This window comes from Orussus abietinus, unplaced genomic scaffold (genome assembly GCF_000612105.2).
Source record: "Orussus abietinus isolate OABI.00-Male unplaced genomic scaffold, Oabi_2.0 scaffold32, whole genome shotgun sequence".
In the NCBI taxonomy this organism is placed as follows: domain Eukaryota; kingdom Metazoa; phylum Arthropoda; class Insecta; order Hymenoptera; family Orussidae; genus Orussus; species Orussus abietinus.
The window spans coordinates 847,022-872,233 of record NW_019394330.1 but is presented as its reverse complement, the minus strand read 5'-3'; the positions used below and the strand labels follow the sequence as shown (position 1 = coordinate 872,233).

At 46.1% G+C, this 25,212-nt stretch overlaps 1 protein-coding gene across 3 annotated transcripts; it reads left to right on the top strand.

Moving 5' to 3' along the window:
• The first annotated feature begins 318 nt into the window (after window positions 1–318).
• Window positions 319–23,217, top strand: LOC105703830 (LIM/homeobox protein Lhx5). Of its 3 annotated transcripts, none has more exons than XM_012432521.2 (8): window positions 319–436; window positions 5,965–6,154; window positions 15,026–15,258; window positions 17,999–18,202; window positions 19,654–19,901; window positions 20,110–20,392; window positions 21,282–21,449; window positions 22,637–23,217. In XM_012432521.2, exons 2-8 carry the CDS (start codon window positions 5,982–5,984, stop codon window positions 22,750–22,752), a joined length of 1,425 nt encoding a protein of 474 aa, XP_012287944.1. In that variant the 5' UTR covers window positions 319–436; window positions 5,965–5,981; the 3' UTR covers window positions 22,753–23,217. The 3 variants fall into 3 exon arrangements, with proteins under 3 accessions (XP_012287944.1, XP_012287943.1, XP_012287945.1); XM_012432520.2 differs by having other exon boundaries at window positions 21,261–21,449; XM_012432522.1 differs by lacking the exon at window positions 22,637–23,217 and adding an exon at window positions 21,844–21,945 and having other exon boundaries at window positions 21,261–21,449.
• The last annotated feature ends 1,995 nt before the right edge of the window (window positions 23,218–25,212 follow it).

Genomic DNA, 25,212 nt, shown 5'->3' with positions numbered 1-25,212 from the left:
GCCGAGCCGCTTCCCCTTCCGGACGGCAGTGTTTCGTGCACAGGGGAGGTGGTGCGGCGCGGCGCTCGGGAGTGACAGGTGCTCGGGGCGAATGCGAACATCGGCAGGAGCCGATCGCGGCCCGCGGACGGACTGAGATCGGCGAAGTGGGGCGGGGACCCTCGGGGGGCTCCGTCGTCTTCGTACCTACGGCTCGCGACGGGAGGTGCCAATTTCGCCGGTCGGGGTAATACGGTAAAAGTGGGTGCACTGTGGACCCTGGGACCCTTCGGCCGGTACGGGCCCGGCGAGGGAGTGGGGGTAGGGGCGGCTGGGGAAGTGGAGGGCTACGCTGGCGCCGGGGGCGGGGGTGGGGGAGGAACCCCCCGGATAAGGGTCGCGCCCCTGGCGGGCCCTTGCTGCGCTCCCCTGCCCGTCACGCAGGCTCAAAACATAGGTGAGCGGGCTCTCGTCTTAACTTTTTCCGCTTCTCGCCCCTCGTCCCTCGATCCCGGCACGGCGGAACTCTCGTCGGGAGCAGTCGTTGTCCCGACGATCGCGCTCGCCGGTTTAATCCCAACGATTCGACGGAAAAACGCGCGTTCCGCCGATCGCTGGTTTCGGGGAACGAGGCCAAAGTAGTCTTTAGTTTTCCCGTATCGAATGTCCGGATACCCTTTCAAAAATCGACTTCGCCTCGGTGCTTCTAATTTTCCCGTCAAGTGACCGACCCGGTACCGGTTGCGCGAATTACTTTCCTCCTTGCCCTCGAGGACACGGGCGGGCAAGATCCCGGAAATTATTACGAAACGAGCAAGTGATACCGTCCTACCCCGATGGTTCGCGGCCTTGCAATTTCGATTTCATTCGAGTCCTGGCGTAATTGAATTCCTTTTTAAGTGTCCGATCGTTTTGTGTTCCAATCGAGTCGATTCGTCCGTTCTCCGCCGACGGATGTCCATTGAGATGGACAGGAATGGGTTTACGTTAAAAAGAAGCGTTTTGTCCAAAAGCCCTTGAATTTGTTTGAATAATTTCCTTTCTGCCCTTTGCCCGCGAGATCGTCCTCCTTGGTATACCTTGATCGAAAGCAGTCTCGGTTTCAGGTACTTAACCGCCCATGTGTTAACCCATTAATCGAGTGGTATTTTAATACGGTAATTGATGGCATTGAGAGTCAATGATTTTAAGATGGATTGATCGAAAACGGTGTCCTTGATAAGTCGTGCGTTTGTACCTCAAAATGTTACGTTAGGTCATGGGGTATCCTTTGGAAAAATGTTTTTCCTAGCTTTTCCTCGTGTCAATGGCTTTGACAGTGGGCATTAACTTCCAAGGAATACAAAGTATAATCGATTTGTTAGATTTTGTCAGATGTTTCGATGCAGGGTTCATTCGGGGATATTTGCGTAACTTCTCAAGTTTTCCTTAAGGGCGTTTTTGTTTGGAAGTTTGCGTTCCGCTCTTTATAATTGAATATCCCGACCACCGACCGAAGTTTCCCTTCCTAGACTTGTCCAAAGAGGGAAAGTGGAAAGTTGGAAACAAGAGGAGGATCGAAAGGCGAAACATCGAGTCGAGGCTTAGAAGGAAATTACGATGTATGGGGTGGGTTAGGCTAGTAACCTCTCGTTGCTGGCATCTAAGAACCACGAGGTGTACGGGTTAATTATCGGAAAAAGTACCGATAACATTGTCAAAAATATTCCGACATTTGGATTGTCAATTTCCGCAAAGTATGAAGAATGGCATATGTTAAACCATAACTACGTTACGTGGAGTTATCACCGAATATCATTTCGATACCGGATGATCGACTCGGAACGAAGATAACGTGCTTAGAATTTACGGCGATGTCGATGCGATAATGACTCGGGGTTCATTTTAGCAAATCGGATTATCCGCCAGGCAATATTACATATTATGGCCGTAAATAATCGATGATTTCACGGACTGAAGATGGTCAATATAAATTCGTTAATGGATGCTCTACCAATAAAAAACGATATACCGAATACATAGGTTTCATTGTAGACGCGTTGACGAGTGTTGACAGTCTTTTTTTCTGATTCGGATTATGGGGTGAAGTTATCTTTAACTACCGTACTTAATACCCTAATGCTATACGTAGACACTTCGTTTGGAAACCTGAAATTAAGAACACGAACCCTCGACTGGATGGGTTCGTTATGTTTTTTTATTCTTTTTTTACCGTTTCCGGAATATACTCGGATTTCTGTCAGTATAGATTCATGTTTAAAATAAGAGGGGAGCAATTTATAAATTTGTTAGCAACGGAATATTACTTCTGAAATCGACGTTCCGTTCTATTAATTGCGTGTACACCAGAATATGCATCATATCGCATGGAAGGTGGTTCATATTTAGGCCGGGCTTTTTAATATTTACGAGTCGCATTAAAATTCCAGGTTAAGTCCGAACCACCCAGGTATGATTAGCCAGATGCGGATAGTCGGTCTCTGGGCCCGGGAGATTTGTGTGCCGGGAACTCGGACGAATTTTCAATAATTCATTCCCCCGAGCTCAGGTCACGAAGATTTTTCGGTATCCTTAGCACCTCCGGCGGACGTTCGTTCGGAATGCGTAGGTTCGAAAAAGCAAAAAGAGGACTCGTACAGTCCGCGTTTTTCTTAATTGGGGACGCTAAATCTTAAGCGCCGTGGTTTATAATGGCCGCGTTAATATACACGTCCTGCGAGGCTGCCGACTGACACGGACACACATATGCTCGGGAAGTATTTAAATGCCCTTAAGAATGAACGGCAGGACATTTTTCAAAGAACCCTCTCCGACCCCGAAGACAAACTACTCTTTCGGGTGGGCGGGAAGGGGTCCGGACCGAAAAGGCGCGAGTTTACCTTTACTTATTTGTTTACCGCATCTCCCTTTGTTGCGAAGGTCCGGCTGTGACCAATATTTGGACTGTCGTCGCTACCTGTGGCATCGAGCTTTATATCGACCTTTTTATCAAGCTATTGAGGTCGTTTTCGTTTCGCTTATTCTGCATAATCACCCGATTAGCGGCATTTTTCATTATGAGAAAAGGACATCATTTTAGGTTCAAGAATAGTTCTTTCCGTGCATTATTTTTCCTAGGGTCCAAATGTAATGTATTTAATGACTTCTTAAATGATAGGTACATACATAAACGTTACTTTTATAAATTATACATTTGTAAAGTCTCGGTTAAACCGGCAAATTAGAAATGTGTCTTGAACGAAGGATTTCGAAAGCGTCGGTCTAGTACTAATGATTTACGAAGGAGAAAACGAAGGGAGGAATGAAGAAATTGTAGTCATTGCTAGATGGATAATGAGCGCTTTACGATCAATGACCAATGCGGTCGATGTCGCTTAATGTGAATAAATAGAAAGGAGCAATTGATAACGTGACATTGCAGGGAGGTTAATTTGTGGGCTGTCAGACTTTATTGAGATCAAATTAAGACATGGATTAAACTGATTCTAAATTTGAAATTAACGCTGCTAAAAATTCTCAAGATCCAATTCTGGTGCCGTTTTGACCAAATTTTGAGATTAGGCCATACGATTATCTGACTACTCTTGTACACCTGATGTGAAAAAAAAAAGTTAAAAGGGTAAATTTGACATCAGGGAGATAAGAGTTACGCTCCGTTCCTCGCAATTACTTGTTTACGTTATCTCCCCCTTGCTAAGAGGGGCATTTGTAATTAGTGTCGTTTCCAACGGAACGTAATTTGACAATTGCTTACCATAGTGGTAGAAAGTGTGCGCGAAGCGATAACGACGTTGTACCGTGTAACGTACATGATTTCAAAAGCCATGTAAATTCACGGGTGCCAATGATAATACTAACATGTAAAATTGAAGGAAACTGTGAAATAACGTTTGTATCTTCTTTAAATGCTGAACCAATGATATTTATGGCTTGTTCAAATTACGCAACAGTTGCACCTGCCGTACATCATTCTCAATGATTCCAAGCAGGAGGTTACCGTTCCATACCGTAAATTGCGGCAAATGAAATTATGTTTGAAAGCAAACAAAAATGAAACTACATATTTAAACAATCTCAGTTACTTCTTACTCACTTACTTACTTTGATTAATGTGTCGACGTATTGGATTTATCGATTTTTTTCTACTGGTTTCAAGGAAATAAGGAAATGTTAATTAATAAATTCGAACATATTATAATCGCGGGAAGTTTCGACCGGCTTTAGATTTGGAAGTTTGCGTGAAATCTAGCGATAGGAAAGAAACCTGGCAGAACGGCTATCAGGGAAGAGGGCAGGGAGTCGGTCGAGGTTGCTTCGAAGGGAGGAAGGGCTCCGCCAATCGGAGGAAACCCACGGGAAAGAGGGACCGGGAGAGTCGCGGAGAGTCCAGCAATGGCGATTCGCTGGCAGCAGGGGAAGGCCGAGGGAAAAAGGAGGAAGAGAAGCCGGAGTCCGCGGAGGTTAATTATCGGTGGATTATAATTCATAACGAAACTGGTCCTGAAGTTGGGCCCATTTCGGGCGATACCGGGAGGCCCGTTGTCCTCGTGTATTTTATCCCCTTCTGCCTGGTCCTCGGTTCCCCTTAGAAGTTGCGCTCCGAAGGACCGAAATGTTTTTAAAAAGGAATTCTGAACGTCTGCGGCTTGGATCGGTCCAAGTTTGGCGATTAATCCAAAGGGGTTGTTCCGGGAAAAAATAGGGTGAAACGTTACCATTACGTTAAATTTAATGGCGGAAAGGTAGTGGAACGGGATCGTCGCAAAGAGCATTGGGAGGGATCAGAGATTGGTAGCTTCGAAGGCAGGAAGGACTTCGGCGATCTCGGGAAAACTACGGAAAAAGGGAATCCTGGAGAATCCGGGTGACTCAGCAATGGCAATTCGAGGCGAGAGACCGAGAGAAAATGTCGAAAATAAACGGTCCTTCTTGCTTTGGCGCTCTGGACGGTGTCTTGATTCTACATTTTTTTTTCCCGTAGTTTCGAGTCCGAGTTCTTCCGTAGTGCATCATAACACGTTGTGCAATGTACTTTCTCCGTGCAATCGTTGATGTAGCTTCGTCGATTGACTTTATCGCTTTCCGGAAATGAACACGAAGTTTGCATTTTCGGTAACGTACGAGAGAAATTACTTTCGGGAAATCCGAGCAATCTACTTTGTTTTATTTTCGCGGATGTTAACGATAGTTACGGTTGGTCAGCCACGAAGGATTGCGAGAGAGCCGTATTCGATTGATTGTTCATTTAATAATGCCGAATTCGTAATAAGTAACGATCTACGGCAACTGTACAGATTTACCTTAATCGGTATCCAATTTGCCTGTCTACCCTGGATAATAACGAATATCGACTTAATGTCTTTATTCTGGTACTAAATTTGCCGGAATTGTGTTCTGCAGTTGAAAAATTAATTGATACCTTGTTGGGTTCTGAATTAACTCATACAATTCTGTAACCGCTTAAGCGAACCTTCCGATATGGTTTGTCACGTTCACTAGTCATGATATCACGTACATACAATAAACCTATACAAAATTAAGCTTACCTCGACGTTAAAACAACTCATAATTTTGTTAAACGGGCAATTTTGAGGTACAATGCACGACTTTCGATTTTTCCCCCTCGTCGTCTCGCAGTCAATAGTTAAAATTAATTAATACGTATTCCCAATAAATATTATACTTATTATAAATATGTCAGATTGTCAATTATTTCCATCTATGCCGCACATCCTAGATAGCATTCTTTGCTGGTTTTACCCCCATTACATTGCAGTCTTTCAACTTGATCTTCTTTTTTACTGTACCTATTTGGGTTCTCCACCGTTTATCCTAGTTTAAGCTCTATCGCTGGAACAACCAAAGCCCGTAAAAATGACGGATTTGGATGGCCTATCAAGGACAAAAAATATCCGCTGGTTGTTCCAATGTTAATATTAATTTATTGAATGTGCTAACGTGTTCCTAACTGGTTTGACCAAACAGGAAGGTGCGGTCTGGCGATGCTCCTATCGTGTGCGGGATGCGAGAAGCCAATCTTTGACAAGTTTCTGCTGAATGTGTTGGACCGCGCCTGGCACTCCGAGTGCGTTCGGTGCTTCGACTGCAAGGCCCCCCTCCAGGAAAAGTGTTTCTCCCGAGAGGCGAAGCTGTTCTGTAGAAACGACTTCTTCAGGTATATTTAATATATATGTGTATATATACATATACTTTATACCTTCCTCCCGGCAACCGATAATCCACGTATCAATTTAAGGTAGCCGGCGAAACGGCCGCTCGCCAACGCCGCCGGCGACTTACTCGTTCTGACCGACTACCTCTGTGTCCGTAGCTGTCCCCAAAAAAGGGATACCTGGGGATTATTTACGCCTATTCCTGTATTTTCGTAGAAAAAAAAAAACAAAATCAAAAGTGGATAAAACGAAGACACCATCGCGGGGTGAACGAATACGAATGGATGCTGATTTGCCAGGCGGACCGAGCGTCAGACCTGTGGGAAAGTTTAGTATATTTCTTTTTCAAATGTGGACGATTGTGATAAGAAGAGGGAACTAGATAGTATTTGGACCAAATCGCTTGGCTAAAGCCAAATTAATTATCTGGAACAGCATTGCGTTAGGTTACTTCATATTCTAACTGAGGAATTTGGCACAAAGTTTAGCGATATCTTCGTCTTTGCATTCCATTCAAATTGAATTTTCATCCTTTTCGAAGTCGTGTTAGATGTTAATTTTCGCTATATCTGCAGAGAAGGCATTCATGTCCGCTACTGTACACAGGCTTTGACAGAGAAGCCCTTTTCAGTTTTCGGAGCAGAATATCCTGAGAATGGGTTAGGTGTAGGTCGTTTCGAATCAAAGGAGGCCTTCGAATTTTTGTGAGAGCGCCTTTAAACCGTGAAGAACGTTTCTCTGCTGTGTAGGTCGTGTCAGAGACGATCTCGAGGTTTTTGCGAACTTTCGCTCCAACCGTGACGGACCCTGCTACATCGAACTATGTCGAGACCTCGCCCAATAGGTGAAATGTTTATTTCGGGGAAATTATCATCGTTTTACGTGGTTATCGGTAGACTTCGTTACCTAGATTTGTAGAATCGTTTAAGAGGAAAGTCGATCCCACTTTATTTAAGCAAGGCCGCCGAAACGCTTGATTTTTATTTCAATTAATTGTCGATCAATCTCGTACGTTTATAGTTTAGCTTCGGGCTCCGTTCGATGTTGATTATGTTTTATATTTACGTCCTACAGACGATTTGATCTGATTAATTGATCGGTGGACTATTCGACACATCGATGTACCAATTTTTTGCGTGTCACCGCTTTATAATATTTATAATTAATATGCTTCTTCATAAAATGGTTTAAAAGTACACGAATTTAGGCAAGGAGAAAATTAGGTATCTGCAGTGCAGCGGACAAATCGGGCGCCATGAAATCTTCTACTTTTAAGATGTACTTGCAACGTTGCGAAACATTTGCGACATAATTACAACAGCTCGTTCGTTTTTCTTCCTACTTTGCGGATACCGCGATCTTTTGAAACGTCAGTTCGTAACAAAAAATGTAGGCAAACAGTTCAAGCTCGCGCTATCGATTATCGGGATACTCGCGAACCGTAAAATTGGCAGTACCAAGCAGTGACCGGTCCGTTTCGAAATCGACAAAGTTCCACCGACCTTCCTTTTATGTATTTCTTTTTTTTTTTTTTCGACGACGACAAAAGAAGCGGATCATCAATTCCTTCTTTTTCTCTCTGGTTTATCCACAGGTGGTCGCGAAATAAGCACTTCATACAATGGCCATACAGGTATTATCCGACATTTACAATTAGCATCGATGCGTATCATTTTCCATAATTCGCGCACGACCCAGTTTTTGACAACTGCGAAGAATCAGCGGGATGTCCATCCCGGAATCTTGAACTTCGGTACGAGGACACGTTTCAAGAAAGGAACGTTTAATGAACTACCCGTGGCCTTTATTCGACTGACGTTTTGAAATTCGTCACTTTCTTGGCAGAAATTTGCATGTCTCCGATGTCGAACGACCTCTGAAGACGGCGACTGACGACTTCGTATCTGCGCAGAGATACCAATCCAAGTTGTAGAAGCCCTTTAATGCTAACTACATCCTAACGAGCTTGTAACGAACGTTGCGTATACTTTACGAGCTATTTTGCATCCCGATGAAAAATTCATTAGATCGGCCGAGGCTTCGATTAGGGCGGGATCCCAAGAGAATAGGCTGCACGGGATCAAGAGTCAGGACGTTAATTTCGATCATTCCTTCAATTGTGGCTCTCCTCGCCAGAGATGTCGAATTATATTGTCTCGGTAAACTTTGGACCTCGTTGATTCTTCGCGGGCAACGAAGAGTTCAGGCCCTCTCCCAACATTCGAATTTTAATTTATTTGCATTAATCAGAGAAGCTTTTGTCTGGCTTAGCTTAAACTGGAAAAGTTCCTTGCAGTATACATATTCGGCTGTTTGACTGATGGTCACTCATAAACAGTTTTAGGAATATTACAAAAAAATTTGATTTCTTACATGAAAATAATTTCGTTGAAGAAGTATAGACAGCTGGGAGGTTTTCGAGGAATGGCTGATCGCGTTCGGAAGTAACCCTTTCCGATGCGGTATCCGTAATGAATATTACATGGAGGAGAATTACGCGTCAGGGATATTATACCCAGATCCCAGTGGAACAGATTATTCCAGCTGTTACCGATCGCAACCCTTTCTTAAGAGGAAAACCCGATAATGTATACACCATTATCAGCCATCGGATAAATATTCAATTATTTCGGATCAATCTAATGAGGTAGTTGTAAATTCATTTGGCACATTAAATGACGGACCTTGTGACTTTTTAACGATAAAAGGTAAATATTACCGATTCGAAGTCTGCCCTGCGGGAGGAATATACGACCCGAAAAACCTGTTAAAGCGTCATTCAACTAAACGTACCCACATTTCCCATCTAACGTGATTACTGGCACGATCTTGTTAACTTTCATTAACATTCAGGCGACGTTTCTTGATTATGGAAATAGTTATACAGTAGTTGCGCCAGCATGCTACACAAGCAAGCATAATATAAAATCGTTGAAAATATGTCTCACGATCCATATTATCTGCCAGCGGTACAACCGGTTACTGGTATAAACAACCCTGACGAGTCCCCGTAGTTTAATCTCCGTCATGGTTTTCCATGCATAAGTCATTGTTAACGGAAACTGATCCACTCGCGTATCCAATCATTGTTAAGAAATATACACGCAACCACTGCTGTTCGTTAAAAACACCCCGAATGGGTCGATATGCCACGTAACGGGAGAACGGCGTTGATTTTCTCGTGGGAATTCGCTCGATCGAGATTTGACTCTCGGCTGGTGGGCAACGCCGGACTAGCCCTTTTTCTCTGCGAAAAGAACCGCGGCTTTCTCGCGCCTCGAGAACAAACGGATCAGCCGTTAATTAGCTTTCTCGATGAAATGCAAATCGGAGCCCGGGACGGAGGACGATCGGCGACCGGGGGCTCGGGGGGCCCGGTCGGCCGTAAAGGTTCTTAAGGGCCCGTTTCGCCGAACGATGCCCCTATTTCACGAGGGCCGCCGAGGGGAGGTGACCGGGGCCCGAACGGGGAAATATTAGAAGCGCTCCCTGATGCGGCCGAAGGGGGAACTAGGGGCCCGAGGAGAGTCGGCTCTCGTTGGCTGGGCGTGACGAGCGAGCAAACGCGGCTGCCATAAGTTGCGCGGCCTTCTTTCCTGGAAGGGTCCTGGGCATCGCGCGGAGATTCATAAGGAGGTTTTTGCCGGCGAGACCTCTTGCGTCACCCGAGGTCGACCTCGCGGAAAAGTCTCCGGAAGGGTACCGATTCCAAAGGTCGTTTTCCCCAGCTTCGTCGACGAGGAGTCTTCGTCGTTCGAGGTACGGCTTGGTACGGAAAAGTTGCCCAAATCGGACCTCCTTCTATTGGGTTGGTGCACGAGTAATGGCGTTTTTTTTACACGGGAAGTTTCCGGTAAAAACGCCATTACTTGTCCATCAACCCAATACATTGGACCTCCGGAATAAAACGTAATGCGGATGACCTAGCCATCGCGTAGCCGAGAATAAAAATATTATATCTCTTGTTTCACTTATGCACTTATAGTTGATACAAATCCTCTACTAGGGACGGGCAATGCTAGGAAACAAACGCGAGAGTGAAATTGCAATTGCAAGTGTCCGTACCGCAAAAAGCAACGTCCCTGGCAAGTATATGCCGAGATACCGGCAATAGGAGGCAAGAGGTCGTTAGTTCACATCCGTGCAACGAGTGTCGTTACGAATCGGTCTTTTTTGAAGTTACGTTGCAATATTTTGACCTTTTTCCTTGAATACCGCGAACATACCCAGCGACTTTCATCTCCGCTAGATATTCAACTTTCCAAAAAAGGATGAAAATGTATTTGACGTTGAAAACAAAACATGGCCTCTGACAGATGACGCCGTATTACAAATATCAAATGACAACTAGGAATACGGAGACCGTTGCAAGAATAGCATCACTTTTTGTTCTTAAGGCGTCGCGTTTTCCCGTTACGCGTTAAATATCGTTGGACCTGTCGTAGAAAGAAAAGGTTACGGCGGTTTAAAGGAGCTAGAAAAAGGGGTTTTCTTTCTTTAGTCACACTTTGCCTTAACGACATGTGGCTAATGCAGGACAGAGAAAACCTCGTTAAACTCTCTAACCTTTTCTAGGTGTCAGCTACGAAAAGAGGTCCGACGTTCGAGAAGCCGCGAATCTCGCGATACTTTTTATGGATTCGCGCTTGTCGAGATGTGACGCGTTTCCGCGTTCTCGATATTTCATACAGGTTAGCAATACATTTAAATCGCATTTGTTTTAAATGCATTCTATTGTGGATATTCTAGATAAAGGTAAATAACCCTGAAGCACCACCCTTCGTGTTGTAGAGTAGATATTTATACCCTATTCACGCGTGATTCGTTTACACGTTATAATGGAAAAGACTGCAATTATCCGTTTCATTATTCGCCGTAGCCTCTAAATAGCAGGGAAAGTGACAGGAAATTCAGAAGGAAGTGCAATTACGTAGGATATTGATCGCGTTACTTAATCTACGTACGGTATTTGTTCTCTATTTATTATATCGGTCATTATATTGTGCCATCGGGCGATGGAATGAGTATCCGCCTTGCGAGTGTTATTGACCGCGCATCAATTTAATCGCGGAAAGGGGAATTGGACGAAAATGTGAAACAACAGATGGTATTCGTATCGATATGCAGTCGCTTTTTAAGCGGTCTTATTTTAGAGCGGAAATCGGCCCTATCGAGTCGCAATCGACGCTTCGAATTAATTGACCTTGAAAATGTCGACAATTTGCATCATATTGCATTTTTCCCTTTTAAACAGCGGAAGGTAAAACAAAACAAAAAAAAAATCCAAACACCAGGTGGTACGCGGGAGGTAAATATCGAGTGGATACGCGCATCGTCACATCGATTTCTCTTGTATCTTGCACACCGATGCAGAAAGGTTCTTCATATTAGCATACGTGCCCGTGAACGCGCTTAATTATCAGAACCTTTGGTTGAATTTATTTTGAAATTTGACAGATGTTTAATGGTTACTCGAGATGAATGATTTATGTTTTACCCTCCTCTGTTAATCGCTGAAAAACAGCCGCGCTTGACCCCAGTGTCTCTAAAGTGTCCGAATTCAAAGATGGCGCTAACATCCCCCGTGCGCGCTTCTTCGTCCACTTGGGTCAAGTGTCGCAGGAAAACAGTCCCGGCGCATCTTCATCGACGTCAGTTCCGACACTTAAGCGCCACCGCGCAGCATTAAATCACCGGCACCCGTGATCGGGCGCACCTCCTCCAAGCGTCGGTTTAGATTTCACTCGGCAAATATTGATTCATCGACCAAGCAACCGAGCGGGCCGAACTTAACGGCCGGTTTAACTTTAACGCTCCTTTTCATAGCTGGCAGTAAACGCTGCCTCCCCCGCCGAGGCCTGGCTCGATTCCTTGAACGATTCGAGGTCCGTATCGGGTATCGCCGTTTCTTCGCGGTCTCTCGCCTTCGGGAATCACTACCGCGCCAGTGACGCCATCTTGCGAGCGGCGCGGTCGAAAGTGCGCACGGTACCTTCTTCGCGTTTCTTCTTTTCTGGCCTGTTTCCGAGGAGTCGGATATCACGCGTTGTTCTTCCGATTGCTCCTTGGACGTTTCTTGTATCCATACATTTTTATAATTATTCGAATCGCTTTGATCGCATATCCTAAAGTACAAGTTCCTGATAATGCAGTATTTCACGTGTCTTCGCGAAGATACTTTCACGTATCCGAAGGTTTATTAAGATAACTTTAACGATTAATTCTGTCAGTAACCGAAGAACAATCCAGTACGAAAGAGCCGGTGTTAATTAAGGGGAAAGTCTAAGAATGGTGTTTTTTAAAGTTATTGCTTAAATTTTTCTTTGAAACGCACTGATAAATGTAATTCTTTCGGCTTTGAACCGGTGCCGGCCGGATTCGCGTTGAGTTCGCGATGACTCGCTAAAGATGTCAAGCGATTCATAAGGTTCGATCCGAGTTCCTCCGATACCCTCGAGTGTTCTCCCCGTTAAACCTGTTAAGGGGAGAAAACGCGTGTACCAGGTTTGGTGTTGAATCGGTGTTGAATCGGTGTCGAAGCGTGTGCGCATACGGAGCTGGGGCAATAATGGGGAGACGAGTCGAGGTACTCTTATGCGGGACATCATAGAAACGCGGCATGGGTCCGTAGCAAATCGTCCACGGGTCTCGACTCACTTTTTACGCCTCCTTCGTACCCTCTCGGCTGGTTGTCCTATACTTCTTATTCTCCGGTGGGAATAGTGAGAAAGAGAGGCGTAAAAAAGCCCCCGGGGGAAGCGAGACAGGTCCGGAGGGGCCGAGAAGAGGGCTGATAGGAGTTCCTACACGCTGTTTACCGGAGACCTAACATTCCTTTTTCTTTTTTCTTTTTTCTTTTTTTTCCTTTTCTTTGAGATCCTCGGGCCTCGTAATTACCCACGTATCGAATCAGACGTCAAGCCTACGCTGGAAGAAAAACTCCACCTACGGTGTTTTATTTCAAAATGACAGACTTGATTAATCCTCCTGGCAACATTGACGCGGACGAAATTAAAGCGCGGGAAGGCAGGTAAGAGCAAAATTTAACGCGGGCAAAAATATAGTCGCGATGTGCGAGCGAAGATTTGAGATACACGGGAAAATCTCTAAAGGACGAAAACGCAACGTCCATCATAACGTACATCGAGTACGTCAAAACGCCACTTTCGCGTTTTTAACATTATATCGTTGTAACGTTCGCTTAAGCTTTGAAATTCCAAAATAAGTAACGACAGTAATTTTCTCAAGTAAAAGGAAACTCGAATGGCTGGTTCGTTATAGCGGTGCCCCTTATTAGCGACCCGCCACCGCGTTGACAGTTAACAGTTTTACCCGAAATGAATGTAAAAATGATTACGTTGGATTGGGTGGTAGTAACCACGCCGGGGAGCAGAAATGCCATTGATTTTAATGCCAGAATGACTTCCCGTTGCTCATTTTCCAGGCTTTCGTTTCGTACACATCGAATACTCAACCAATGGATAATCCGGCGGTCTCCAACGTTTTGTTTCTACCTGTTCATGACTAGTTACCTTTACTAAACGCTACACTTAGAGCGCATTAGGAAATCATTAAAACATCCTTCCTGCGGCTGTAGACCTCGTTTGAACGGTGGTAATTATTGTAATCGTCCCTTTAGTGGAGATCATTCGTGTACACCTCCCATTTCTTCTGTCTTCCTTTTCGTGTTTGTTTTATTTAGGATTCCGTTGCTTCTCATTAAGGTTCCCTAGCTCTCGAGATCCCTTACCCTTGTTTTTCGTTCCTTCTGCGTCTCTGTCTCTCGTCCTTGTCCAGTTCATTCGGAGTTGTCGGTCTATTTTTCTCCCTCTTCCTCGCGGAGTCCTTTCGTGAGCTAGAAACCCTTAAAGTCCTGACTAATGCAGGCCATTGGACGTAGGGCCAGCCTTCGTGCACATAAGAGCACCAGTGACGTGCAAGCTCGGCGAGGAAGTTGGCATGGGATCGACTGATTGCTATAATTAAATCGTACCTGTTATTAAACGCGAACATCGAAGGTGAACGACACAAGAATGGCTACCGTTTAACTGCGGAAGCCGTTAAAGGAAGGGTTGATGGAGATCTGACTTCGTTAAAGGATCATTCAGCTTGGATGTAGTATATCATGTTTTGCTTCCTTATGGATGCAGGTCGTAAAGTTCTTTAAATCCGGAATCATGACATTTCCTTATCGTGTATCTATTTCTTTTTTCATGTCTTTTCTTATCTTTCTACTTTCTTCATTAGCGGAATAAAATAGGACAAATTCGAGTTAGAGTATAGTACCGATTACTGACAAGTACCTTAACCGATTAAATTAATTACCAGGGATATTTTTTTCAGTAAGGTATATTTCTTGTCTGTATAACAGTAATTATTATTTAATAGAAGAAACTAACATGATGCATTTGCAGTTATTTAAATTAAACCCTAAAATCGGATGAATTATTCTACGACCACCCCCAATCTCAACGATAAAACTGCTCAAAGTCCCTATTTCGCGCGAAATACTACAAAATAATAAAAAAAAGGATTAACGTCAATTACGACTACAAAAGAGATCAATAATCGTCCTCGCCCCGGTATTTGATTATCCGATTGTCGATCCTAAAACAAAACCGGCTAGGACGGACTCTCTCTAATGCCAGAAAAAGGTAAACCAATATTTACATTCTTACATTTGCACCGTTCCTTGAAACGCCCCGCGTTCTTGTCGCAGCCTTGGAAGGACGGTTTTTGCGGGAACTCGAGATAATAAAAGCGAAGGAGAGTAAAAAGATAAGAGAGAAGTAGCGGTCGATAGGCAGCGGCAGGCTACCAGGTAATAATCAGGTTGCTCACCGGACCGGGTCTCTCTTCTGTTCGAAACGTAGGCGATACGGAACCAAGTGCGGAGGTTGTCATCAAGGCATCAACCCGTCGGACCTCGTGCGGAAGGCCCGTGACAAGGTTTTCCACCTGAACTGCTTCACCTGTATGGTTTGTCGGAAGCAGTTGAGTACCGGTGAAGAGCTTTACGTCGTGGACGACAACAAGTTCGTCTGCAAGAGCGACTACATGTCCGGGAAGCCCCTTCCACACATTCATCACACCCACGGCCATCACGGTGAGTCCCGTCACGAGTTGCACTCTTTCGCGCTTGTCCACATCCCTTTCGTATTTCGTTCGATTGGCCTCGATAAGGCCATTTGCACCGGCACCGGCGCCGGCAAAATCGGAGCGATCGTTTCGCCCAAGATCGCATTAGAATCGGCAAGCCGATCGCTGTTTCGGCATCCGGCTTGTCGAGTTTAACGTCGGCGCGCCGGACGGCCGGACGGCCGGACCGGCAACCGGACCGGACCGGAGATTGTCGGGTTACGGAGGCAAGCTCTCATTTATTTACCCTGCATCCGGGAAAAACGCCGGCGCCGGTTTTGAAGCTCCTCAAAGAATAGGATGAATTTTAACATTTTAGGGAAGTTGGGACGCTGATGAGAAGAGTCGCTGCGACATCTTAAGAATAATTAACTGTTAAGAAATATGTCTCGTTTGAACCGATGATATACTGTAAGAACATGCCTTCGGGAGAAAGAACGTGGGTTGCATACCCTGGCGTACCTAACCAGATATTACTTAACGTGACGTCGTGACCTTTAAACCGTGAGGAAAGTCAGAAAAATCATTACCTAAACTTTTCTTCTGGATAACTTTTTTTTACGTGCATAGGACGTGTTGCAAATTCATAGTTGACTCGTATACACGCGGCCTCCACCTACTTCATTCTTTAGACCTTTATTTATGGGGCAACGCTAGGTGCAACGTTTGGAACTAAAGCAGCCCCACAATCCGACGTTCACATATGTTACGTTACTTTTGTGCCTTGCCGGACACGCTTGCGTTACCTAATGTACAACACAATTTGTCATCGTAGTAGCGAGTTTAGTTCCTATTGTTATATTTTTATAGCGTCTCAATCGTCGACGTTTCTTTTTATATTTCACGACTTCTCAAAATTTATGCCAAGATTTCTATATCTCTCGTGATGCCTAAGAATTAGTAATACATTTACTGCTTAAGCCATGAACTACTTTCTACGTTAACCCAGTGGGAACAATTTACTACACGAGCAACTACACTGCACGGGGAAAAAAAGAAAGCTCTTCTAAATGTCGATGACAAATCAACATAGAATGCCCAATGTATTGCCCGCTACGTTTCGCGTCATGTAATTCGACATTATCAAGTTGAAAATCACCTTAAAATTACGGGGAATAACTCCTCCGATCGAGCCCATTCTCGAGCTTCGGATCTGCTCTGAAAAAATTCGGGCGAACGCTCAAATTCGAGGCCGAAGTTGGGGTCGTGGGTCGGGGTCAAGTTCTTTTTTCTGGGCGGCTCATGGGCGGCTCATGGGCGGCGTAGGGGGGCCCGGGGTCGAGGGTCACGGTTCAACGCGTTCAACACCAGAAACTCGACGGCGAGTCAAGGGGGTCGGTGGAGCCAGCTCCCATGGAGGGGTCAGTCAGGATGGCGACCTCGGTGGATTCCGCCGAGGGCGCAACCCGGTTAAATCCGGGGGTACCTAGCAGCACCTGGAGGTACCCAGAGGTACCTAGGGATGCCTAGGGATTTCCGATAATATCCGACAGCACCCGGCGGTACTCGACGAGATATCACTGATCTATATACTAAGTGGATAGCTGATATCTCCTCGCTCTGTTCGGAGGCCTTCGAAACTAATCGAAGGAACACCGGTGCCAATGAATACTGGATAAGTAACGTATGTACATGCGCGAAAGGAGCCGCAGGAACTAAAGTTCTTTGAGCGAACGGAAAGGTACCTCATTTGAGCAAAGCGCTGCTTCCGATGCATGCGCAAGTACCACGACATTAGTTCACGAGGCAGCAGTCGGAGGTGTTAGTCGCAAAAATCATTTCACCACGAGGTCCCACGTCAGAGGGGCAAGCTGCGAAAACACCGCAGAGTCGCGGTTGCGCACCTAGCGCAAACCGTGACCAACCGGAGGCAACCCCGGGCGCAACCGGGATTCCCAGAAGAAGAGAGAGAGAGAGAGAACCTCTGGGCGTCTCGGTTTCACGGGGTCTCCCGCGCCGGTGAAACGAAAAGAGCCCGAAGGTCGTTATGTTACGCAGCGGGTTCCCTTTTGTCGCATGCCGACACCTAACCGCAACCGCCCAACTCGTTCCCCGAGGATCCCATAAGATCTCCGAGGGGCCCAGGGCCGACGGGCCCCGGGGCCCCGGGGCCCCGGGTCGGGTATTGTTGCACCGCCGGCTATTTAACTTGCCGCTCCGAAGTCGATTTCCTGCCCTCGGCCCGTTTCTTTTTCTCGCCTCGCGGTTCCTTTTTTCCCTCTCGCTCGCTCTTTTTTCTCGTTGGCCGCTTCTCCGGGGGCGGGCCCGCGACGGGTTTCCAGGTTCTCGGGGAAACGGGGCCGTGATTGGGCCCCGCCGAGCGGTGCCACGTGTCGGCCCGACCATTAAGGATCTAAGGCGCCGCGGGCCCACTTGACTCCACGTCGAGGTGTCACTTTGGGAATTTGATATACATTCGGGGTGTGGCGAAGGGGTACGGATAGCGACTCCGATCATCGAACTCGCTTCTCCCACGGATACGACGCGGACGTCCAACGGGGTGACTCCGGGGAAAAGCGACACCGTTTTTCATTGGGACGTATTAATGAAAAGTGAATAAACGAGAAGATGAATTCCTTCGTGCAATAATTTTCGTCTCGTGGGTATAGTCGCTCCTTGACGATTGCCATTATTTCCCCCAAGAATGATAGCGCAGAAGTAATAACAGGTCCCTGGAGATGCTTCACGTAGTATCCTTGTGCTAACAGGAGAAGACCCATTGCTGGGCTCCGGCTCCGAGGACGAGGACGATGACGGCAGTAGTCACCATCATCATCACGAGGGTGTCGGTGGATCTCACTTGGGACCCCATAATCTCGGTCCCGGAGGACCCGGTGATCAAGGTGTCGGCCATGGTGGAGATTTACCCCTTGGAAGTGACCCTTGTAAGCAGGAAGACTCGGAGGATCAAGGTGAGGGCATTTTCATCTTAGGAATCGTCTCTTTCTTCTCCATTGTTAATGTTGCACGTACCGAAAAAAAGAATGCAATTTGTAAAGTTGTTCTTTCTTTCTGTAGTTGTATATCGTACCACTTGTAGAGACTGGAGCATATTTTACAACTGCAGGGCGAACGTACACCACTATTTCATCTCGGGGTACACCCTGCTCGTTTCCCCTCCCCAAAATACTTTATATTTTGGCTTTTACAACCCTTTTAAGTTACGATGGGCCATATTACCCTAAGGTACTTTAGCCATCGAAGAATCAGGAATTCTTTCGATTCTCCTTTTCTCTTCTCTTAATTTCTTAAGAAAAATCTTCCGCGCGATGCGAAAGTATCCGAAAACGTTTCGTCGATACCGGGTAGATTCGCACAGATGATTATTTAATTTTCGGGGAGAAATTTGTACCGCACGAGGCGGGTATCGTACTCTTTTATCCACGCGACAAAAGCCTCCTTTAACTTGGAGTGCGGCCCGTTCGGGGTACAAGGGTGTCTTCGAGGGGTGTCCCGTTGTGCGGCGTGACACTGTCCAAACATTTTCTTTGTCCCGTGGTTAAGACCTCCCCTGCAGCGGTATATAGATCGTGGCAGGCCCTATTGCTTTCTATACGGAGAGCCATAATAATCCAATGGGGTTGCTCTCGGGGGTTGCAGTTGTTAGCTCGATCTTCTCCGGTGCGGATGAAGATCGCAGGAAATCCTTCGCCCTTCCATACTTCCATACTTTTCTACCTGCTGCTCTGTGTCAAAGTCACCCATGTGTTTGCGGTCTGTTACGCCGCGTGGAAAGATGTCGGAAGGATCCATCAATATTCGGTTTCAATGAAAGATTCATTCCCGATACAAGTGATTCTTTCGTTGGATGCAGCGCTTTATTTTTCACCACGGTAATAAATTCAAATGCTTAACGCAATGGTACCGAAATTGCTAAATAAGTAGATTAATTTAAGGGTGCAACGATTTGTAGGAAGGAAAGTAAAAAAATTGTACACATGTATGATAATTTATCAAAAGTAAGTACTTGAAGCCGACATTCCGAAAACGATTGCTTTGTACGAGCAATCAGGAGAGTGCCTTTAAAGTAGGTCCTTCTTTTCCTATATCTCAAAAATCTTGCTTCGTTGTAAAAAGCAGACTTTTTATGACGGTGTATGTGTATAGGAGCGATTTGACCGCGATGATCAAAAGAAAAATGTATACGTGCAAAATATGTTACGATTCTTAAAACGATTCAGAAAATTGCGGGATGTGTATTCTGGAAAAAAAAAAAATGAGGGATGTTTTATAAAGAAAAATGTTGCAAACGTTATTGGAATCCTGTTTCTTTTTTCGGAGTGCATTCTCGCGAACAATTAGTCTAGTGATCCAGCTATAAGAAATCGTCCAGTATAGGTCCTCGAAGAACCTTTTTGATTAGTTGAAGGTTCTCTGGACGGCGATCCAGAGACGAGGGACAGTCAGACCGAGAACAAGAGCCCCGATGGCGGCCCCGGGGGTGGAGGTGGTGACGGGGGTGCTGGTTCTAAAAGACGAGGCCCCAGGACAACCATAAAGGCCAAGCAGTTAGAGATCCTAAAGTCGGCCTTCTCCCAGGCACCAAAGCCCACCAGACACATCAGAGAACAACTCGCCAAGGAAACGGGACTACCCATGAGGGTTATACAGGTATATCATTCGAGAAGCCCAAATAAAGTACCCATCTTAAATGGGTCATTTCCTTTTTCTTTATTAGAAAAATAAAACGCGTAATGTTATTAAGTACGAATACTGGAAATAGAAAATACATAAACGGTAATCGGATTAAATTGATGTGAATCAATCAGCGTATCAATGTTTATAAACCTACCCACGTATATCAATCTGTTTGGCGTAGGTTTGGTTCCAAAATAAGAGAAGTAAAGAGAGAAGGTTGAAACAACTGACCACGATGGGCAGGAATCCGTTCCTTGGGTGCTCCAGAAAGATGAGAGGCTTTCCCCTCAACATTAATCCCGGAGCTCTTGGGGGAGAGGATGGACCACCTCCCGGTTTCCCGTACTTTGCCCCGGACAAATTCGAGTTCAGTTATGGTGGTCCTGTATCGTTTCACCCTGAATTTTTCGGGGGTCATCCACCTCATCCTCACGGACCACCGTTCAGTGGACCCGGTAATCCTGGTAAGTCAACCCATTGCAAATTCTTTAAAGTGCATGGAATAGCCCCTGGACACCATCAGACAATTGAATCTAAGCCTCTTTAAATGTTAAAAAATTATCCATTAAAAAACTTCGGTTGAAACATTTACGAAACGTATACAGTGCTAAACTCTGTCGAATTACGTTTATCGTGAACATTTGTTAGTTATTATTTTTTTTTGACGTTATTATAACGTTAAAGAGCAAGGTCGAAAACTGGTGAAATATTAACTTCTGGAAATCTATTGGAGTTATTCTTGCGTAACGTGATGTAAATTTACACAAAGTGATGCTGCTGGAAGAAAGGCTTTCCTCCAGCGCTACGCGAAATACACGATATTGAGTCCAATATTGTCACGAAAAGAATACAATGAACCGGACGACAGCTCCGATGACATCTGACGACCGTGAAACAATCGGGTCCCATAATACTCTTTCATGTGTTCACTCGAGGCGAATGGTGCAATCTCATTTTCGATATCTCGACAATTTTCCAGTGAATTCATTGTTTGAGAAATCTGCAACTATAAATAGACGTCACAAAATAAAAATGAAATTCAAACTAAAATATATGCAAATTGCATATATTTATAATAATATTATAACATAGACATTAGGTTCTCTCCTTCACGAGGAATACGTATACTTTTAATCACTTTAGGTATTCCGGAATCGATTAATCTGGTATTAATTTCTCACCTATCGAAATTATTCAACGTTGACTAGAAAACCTGTCCCGAGTCTCCGAGAAGACCGATGTCAAGTTCCGTGTACCCGATTAATAAGCTTTTAACGTTTCGACTTCTACAGCCAATTCGGCGATACCGAATGTCGTCACCTTCCTGAATAGTGCCGCATCTCTTTGCAACAGGTTTAGATCCGGCGAGCTTGGCCGGAATGGCCGCAGCGGCAGCGGTCGCGGGAGAGTATCCACCCCCAAGTGCGGCAGGAGGCCCACCCGAGTTCCTCACGGGCCCTCCAGGTCAGGGGCCGCCGGCGACCACGGGTGGCAGTCCTGGAGAGTTCCTAGCACCTCCAGGTACGACTCGCGATTGGCTTTGATATCCAAGATACCATAATCTACGGTACCTTAGTAAACGGAAGGTAGAAATTTATCCCGAGAACCGCGAATTTCCCCTAATAAACGGTTCTAAGGAGGTAATGGGACCTATCGAAGTACCTGGCTAACCCGTGGTACATTCGGAGTCTTATATCGAGTTATCCCATAAGTCCGTAATATCTTCTTTGTATTAAAAGAAGAATGATTTAAGAAGTAAGATTTGACAATATTCACTTCTTCCCAACGTTCGGGCAGTTCCTTCGTCTCGCTTGAAAAGAATGAAATCATGACATTTTGGATATTTAAACGGCCCGAAATTTTGGAACGACCCTATGTAATTTCGATAACTTAACTCGTGCGAGATTTTCCGTAGGTTCTTGCTAACAAATTACGAATACTCCCTTAATTTGATGTCACGGTATCATGGCAGTTTTGGGGAAATAAGTGACTTAAGTACATGGAGGTAGAAGGAGACATTTCACGTAAGGAATATTCGATTATTGTTCATCTTTCGGCTTTTACTTCGCACTAAGCTGTCGCAAATGACATCGAGTGGTTACCTCCTAGGAAAAGTCGAATCAAATCCCTTCATCTCCCCATCTTTCCCCTGCAGCAAAGAACCACGGTCCGTCCCATTTGCGTCCCCCCCAGCCATCTTCTTAAGCCCTTCATTTTCTTTGATTCCAGGAGGGTACCTTCCACCCTCCCGGAAAATCCCAAAACGCCAACGGCGAGGCAGATCGTTGCATTTGCGGGAGTAAATGCAAGGGAAAATGAATGCAAAAGTGCAGCTTAGGAATCGAAAACTTTGACGATCTTTTTCTTATATCGTTGAACCAAAACGCTTGAAACCTTCCAGTCGAGATTATCGACATAATTATTTCCGGAACGCAATCTGCATACGAAACGAATCGAAATACTATTTTAAAGCATTCACGTCTTACATCTAATACACAATACATTAATGAATTAATCGTGCCTTCCATAAATGTCTGATATTTCCTAACACCGATGATAAGTATGCTTAAAAAGTCGCGAAATATTCGGGAAAAAAGAAAAACAGATCCTCGAAGGTAAATAAAATATTAGAAGTAAAACGTGGAGAAATCGAAACACCGCGAATAGGATGAGTTTCCCCATTGTACGTCTCGGTGTGTCCCCTCCAGGTGGCGGGCAGTGCAACCCCAGCGGCGGCGGCAGCACCGGCGGCCCCGGGGGCGGGGGCGGGGGCGGTGGTTTCCCAGAGTCGCACCAGATGCAGAGCGAGGGCCTGGCCTGGTAGGACGAGTTTAGGTTTCATTAATTTCGCCACGTCGATCGGACCGCTCGATTTTCGAGTCGGGCGCGAAAGAAGCCAGCCGAGAATCCACCCCCCTTCGTCGCCATCTTTAGAGGAGCTCCTCACCCCCGCCTGGCAGCCATTTCATTACCTTCCCCCCGGGCGAGAATCTGCACGGTCAGCGGCTCGTCCACCTTGTTTTTGTAAGATAGCGATCGGTTATTATTATATATTATATATATATAGATATTAATATTATTATTATTTGCTATTATTATTGTCATTATTATTATTGAACAGCTCGCAGGGCCCGTTATTATCGACATTGTCACGATCGACGCCGTCACTATCAGTTACTACTTTTGCCATTATTCTAGACAGCATCGCATTGTGTAATATTATGTTATATTATATTGCGATTATTGTGTATAAAAAGTTGAAACCCCTCGCGTGTAATATGAGCCCAAATGCGTGTCCGTAGTTTATTCGAGTCGCAAGTGGTTGGTTTGCGAAAACGGATCCCTGTAGATAATGTCACTCGATGTGCGCGGCCGTCGCGACGCGCGGTGGGCAGTGGGAGGAAAGGGAACGAGAGCGTGCGAGAACGAGTGACGAGAGAATGCGCAAGTTAGATAAACGCAGACACGTACTAATTATCATTAAATATAAATATGGATATACATACATAGCGATGTAACGAGCATCCGTTAAGGACGGCGTTCGATGTAAATACACTTAATGGCGGTGACCGTACAGGTGACTCGCGAGAGCGAGCGCGACGGAGGGTGCCAACCAGAAAGAGAGAGAAAGAGAGAGACGCGTGAACTCCGTCGCAGGACCTAATGATTATAAATATTATTATAATAAACCACCTCGTATTTCCGTAAGTGGCTGGCAGTCTTTTTGGGCCCTTTTACCTGTCCTTAATCTTTTGCCGTTCGTTTTAGCTTTGGATTCGGTGCCCAAGGTATCGCGACGATCGAACGTCGGTGTTTCTGCCGCGGAGTTTGAAGTCGATAGCGAAGGAACGATCGTCGACTTGGGAGTGGTCCGCGTGGAAATATGACAGGTATGTAAATACACGTGTCTTCGGATTCCCCGGTTTCGTTTACAGATAGAGAATTTCTAACGCAATCTATACGGATACGATCTAAGTAGGTTCCAGACAGTCTCGCGTTTATTGGGCAAACCCGATCAAGGTTGCATTCCGCGCCTGTGTCACCTATATCTATTCCCATCGCATTTCGTGCATTCCCTGGACAACCGGCGTTATTCGTTTAACGATCGCACCCGAAATCCAACCGAGAATTCGTTAGCAAAAAACTGGGGTCGGGGAAGCCCAGCGTTTCCACATTCGCCTCCACGAGAGGGAGGGTCCCGGTCCGCGTGAAGGAATCGCGCATCCCAACGTCGTTAGGAAGAGGTACGCGTTCTCGGTGACAAGGGTAGGTCTCGGTTTCGGACATCTGGTGAATTCGATTTTGATGCGTTTCTGCCCTAGGGGGCAGTTTCCCTCGGCACCCTCGGCCCGTGCCCCCCGGGGGGCACCTCGAAGCCCGCATGTGTACCCTGTTGCGAGAAGGATAACGCGTCCCGGATGCCGGGGAAAAGCGGCAGAGAAAGAGGGTCGGACGTCGAAGGAAGGCGACTCGACAGATGCGCTCCCGCCTCCGCCCTGGGACCGGCACCGCGCCGTCCCGAGGGATCCCTCTCCGGACAAACTGTCCCGAGGGTTGCGTGGAGGGGGCCCGTGGAACGGGAGCGATCGGCCGAGAAACGAGGACCCCCCGAGGATCTATGGCCCGGGAGAAGCCGAGGGATCCCGGGATTATCTCCGCGTAGGTCCTCGCGATTTCGAGGACGTCCTTTGCGTTCGCTCGATCCGACAGGCCGGGGAGCGCCGGGGGAGCGCCGGGGGAGCGCCGGGGGCAGGTTGTCGTCCTGCCCGTTTCAAAAGAGCGTGGGTGGGATTTTCAAAGCCGAGCTCCGAGGGTTTCCCGGGACCGCGGCGGGCTTCCACGGACTGCGTCAGGGCGGTCGGTCACGCCTTTGCACCTGCCCCGATGCACATCCTGAAAGGACGGCCCGTGGCTCGATTTCGGGACGACCTTTGTGACGTTGCTTAAGTCGAAAGACCTGAACTGCAACGAACGCGGTGCCTGGGGCAGTGCCTTGAAATGCTTCGCGAATCGCGGACATTTACCGAATCTTTACTAAAATATTAACCATCGAATTTTGGGTTATTTGGGTTTGTCGAAGATTGTCTTGAAAGTAGTCTATTATCACTTTAATCCGTTATATAAGCGATATTCAAGATCTGACCGTTGCCGACTCGCGGCACTCGGACGTCCCTACAAAAGCGTAATCGTGCAGCGTCGAAACGAGCTCTTTAACTAGGTAGCGCTGGAAGACGAGGCGCCGCAATTTTGCAAGGGGAATAAATCCGGAAAACACGTCAGGGAC

Coding starts and splice junctions, on each gene's coding strand:
- LOC105703830 (XM_012432520.2), top strand. CDS start 5,982: ATGCTCCTATCGTGTGCGGGATGCGAGAAGCCAATCTTTGACAAGTTT. Junction 20,393..21,260: donor CAGTGGACCCGGTAATCCTG/GTAAGTCAACCC, acceptor CTTCCTGAATAG/TGCCGCATCTCTTTGCAACA. Junction 21,450..22,636: donor AGAGTTCCTAGCACCTCCAG/GTACGACTCGCG, acceptor TGTCCCCTCCAG/GTGGCGGGCAGTGCAACCCC.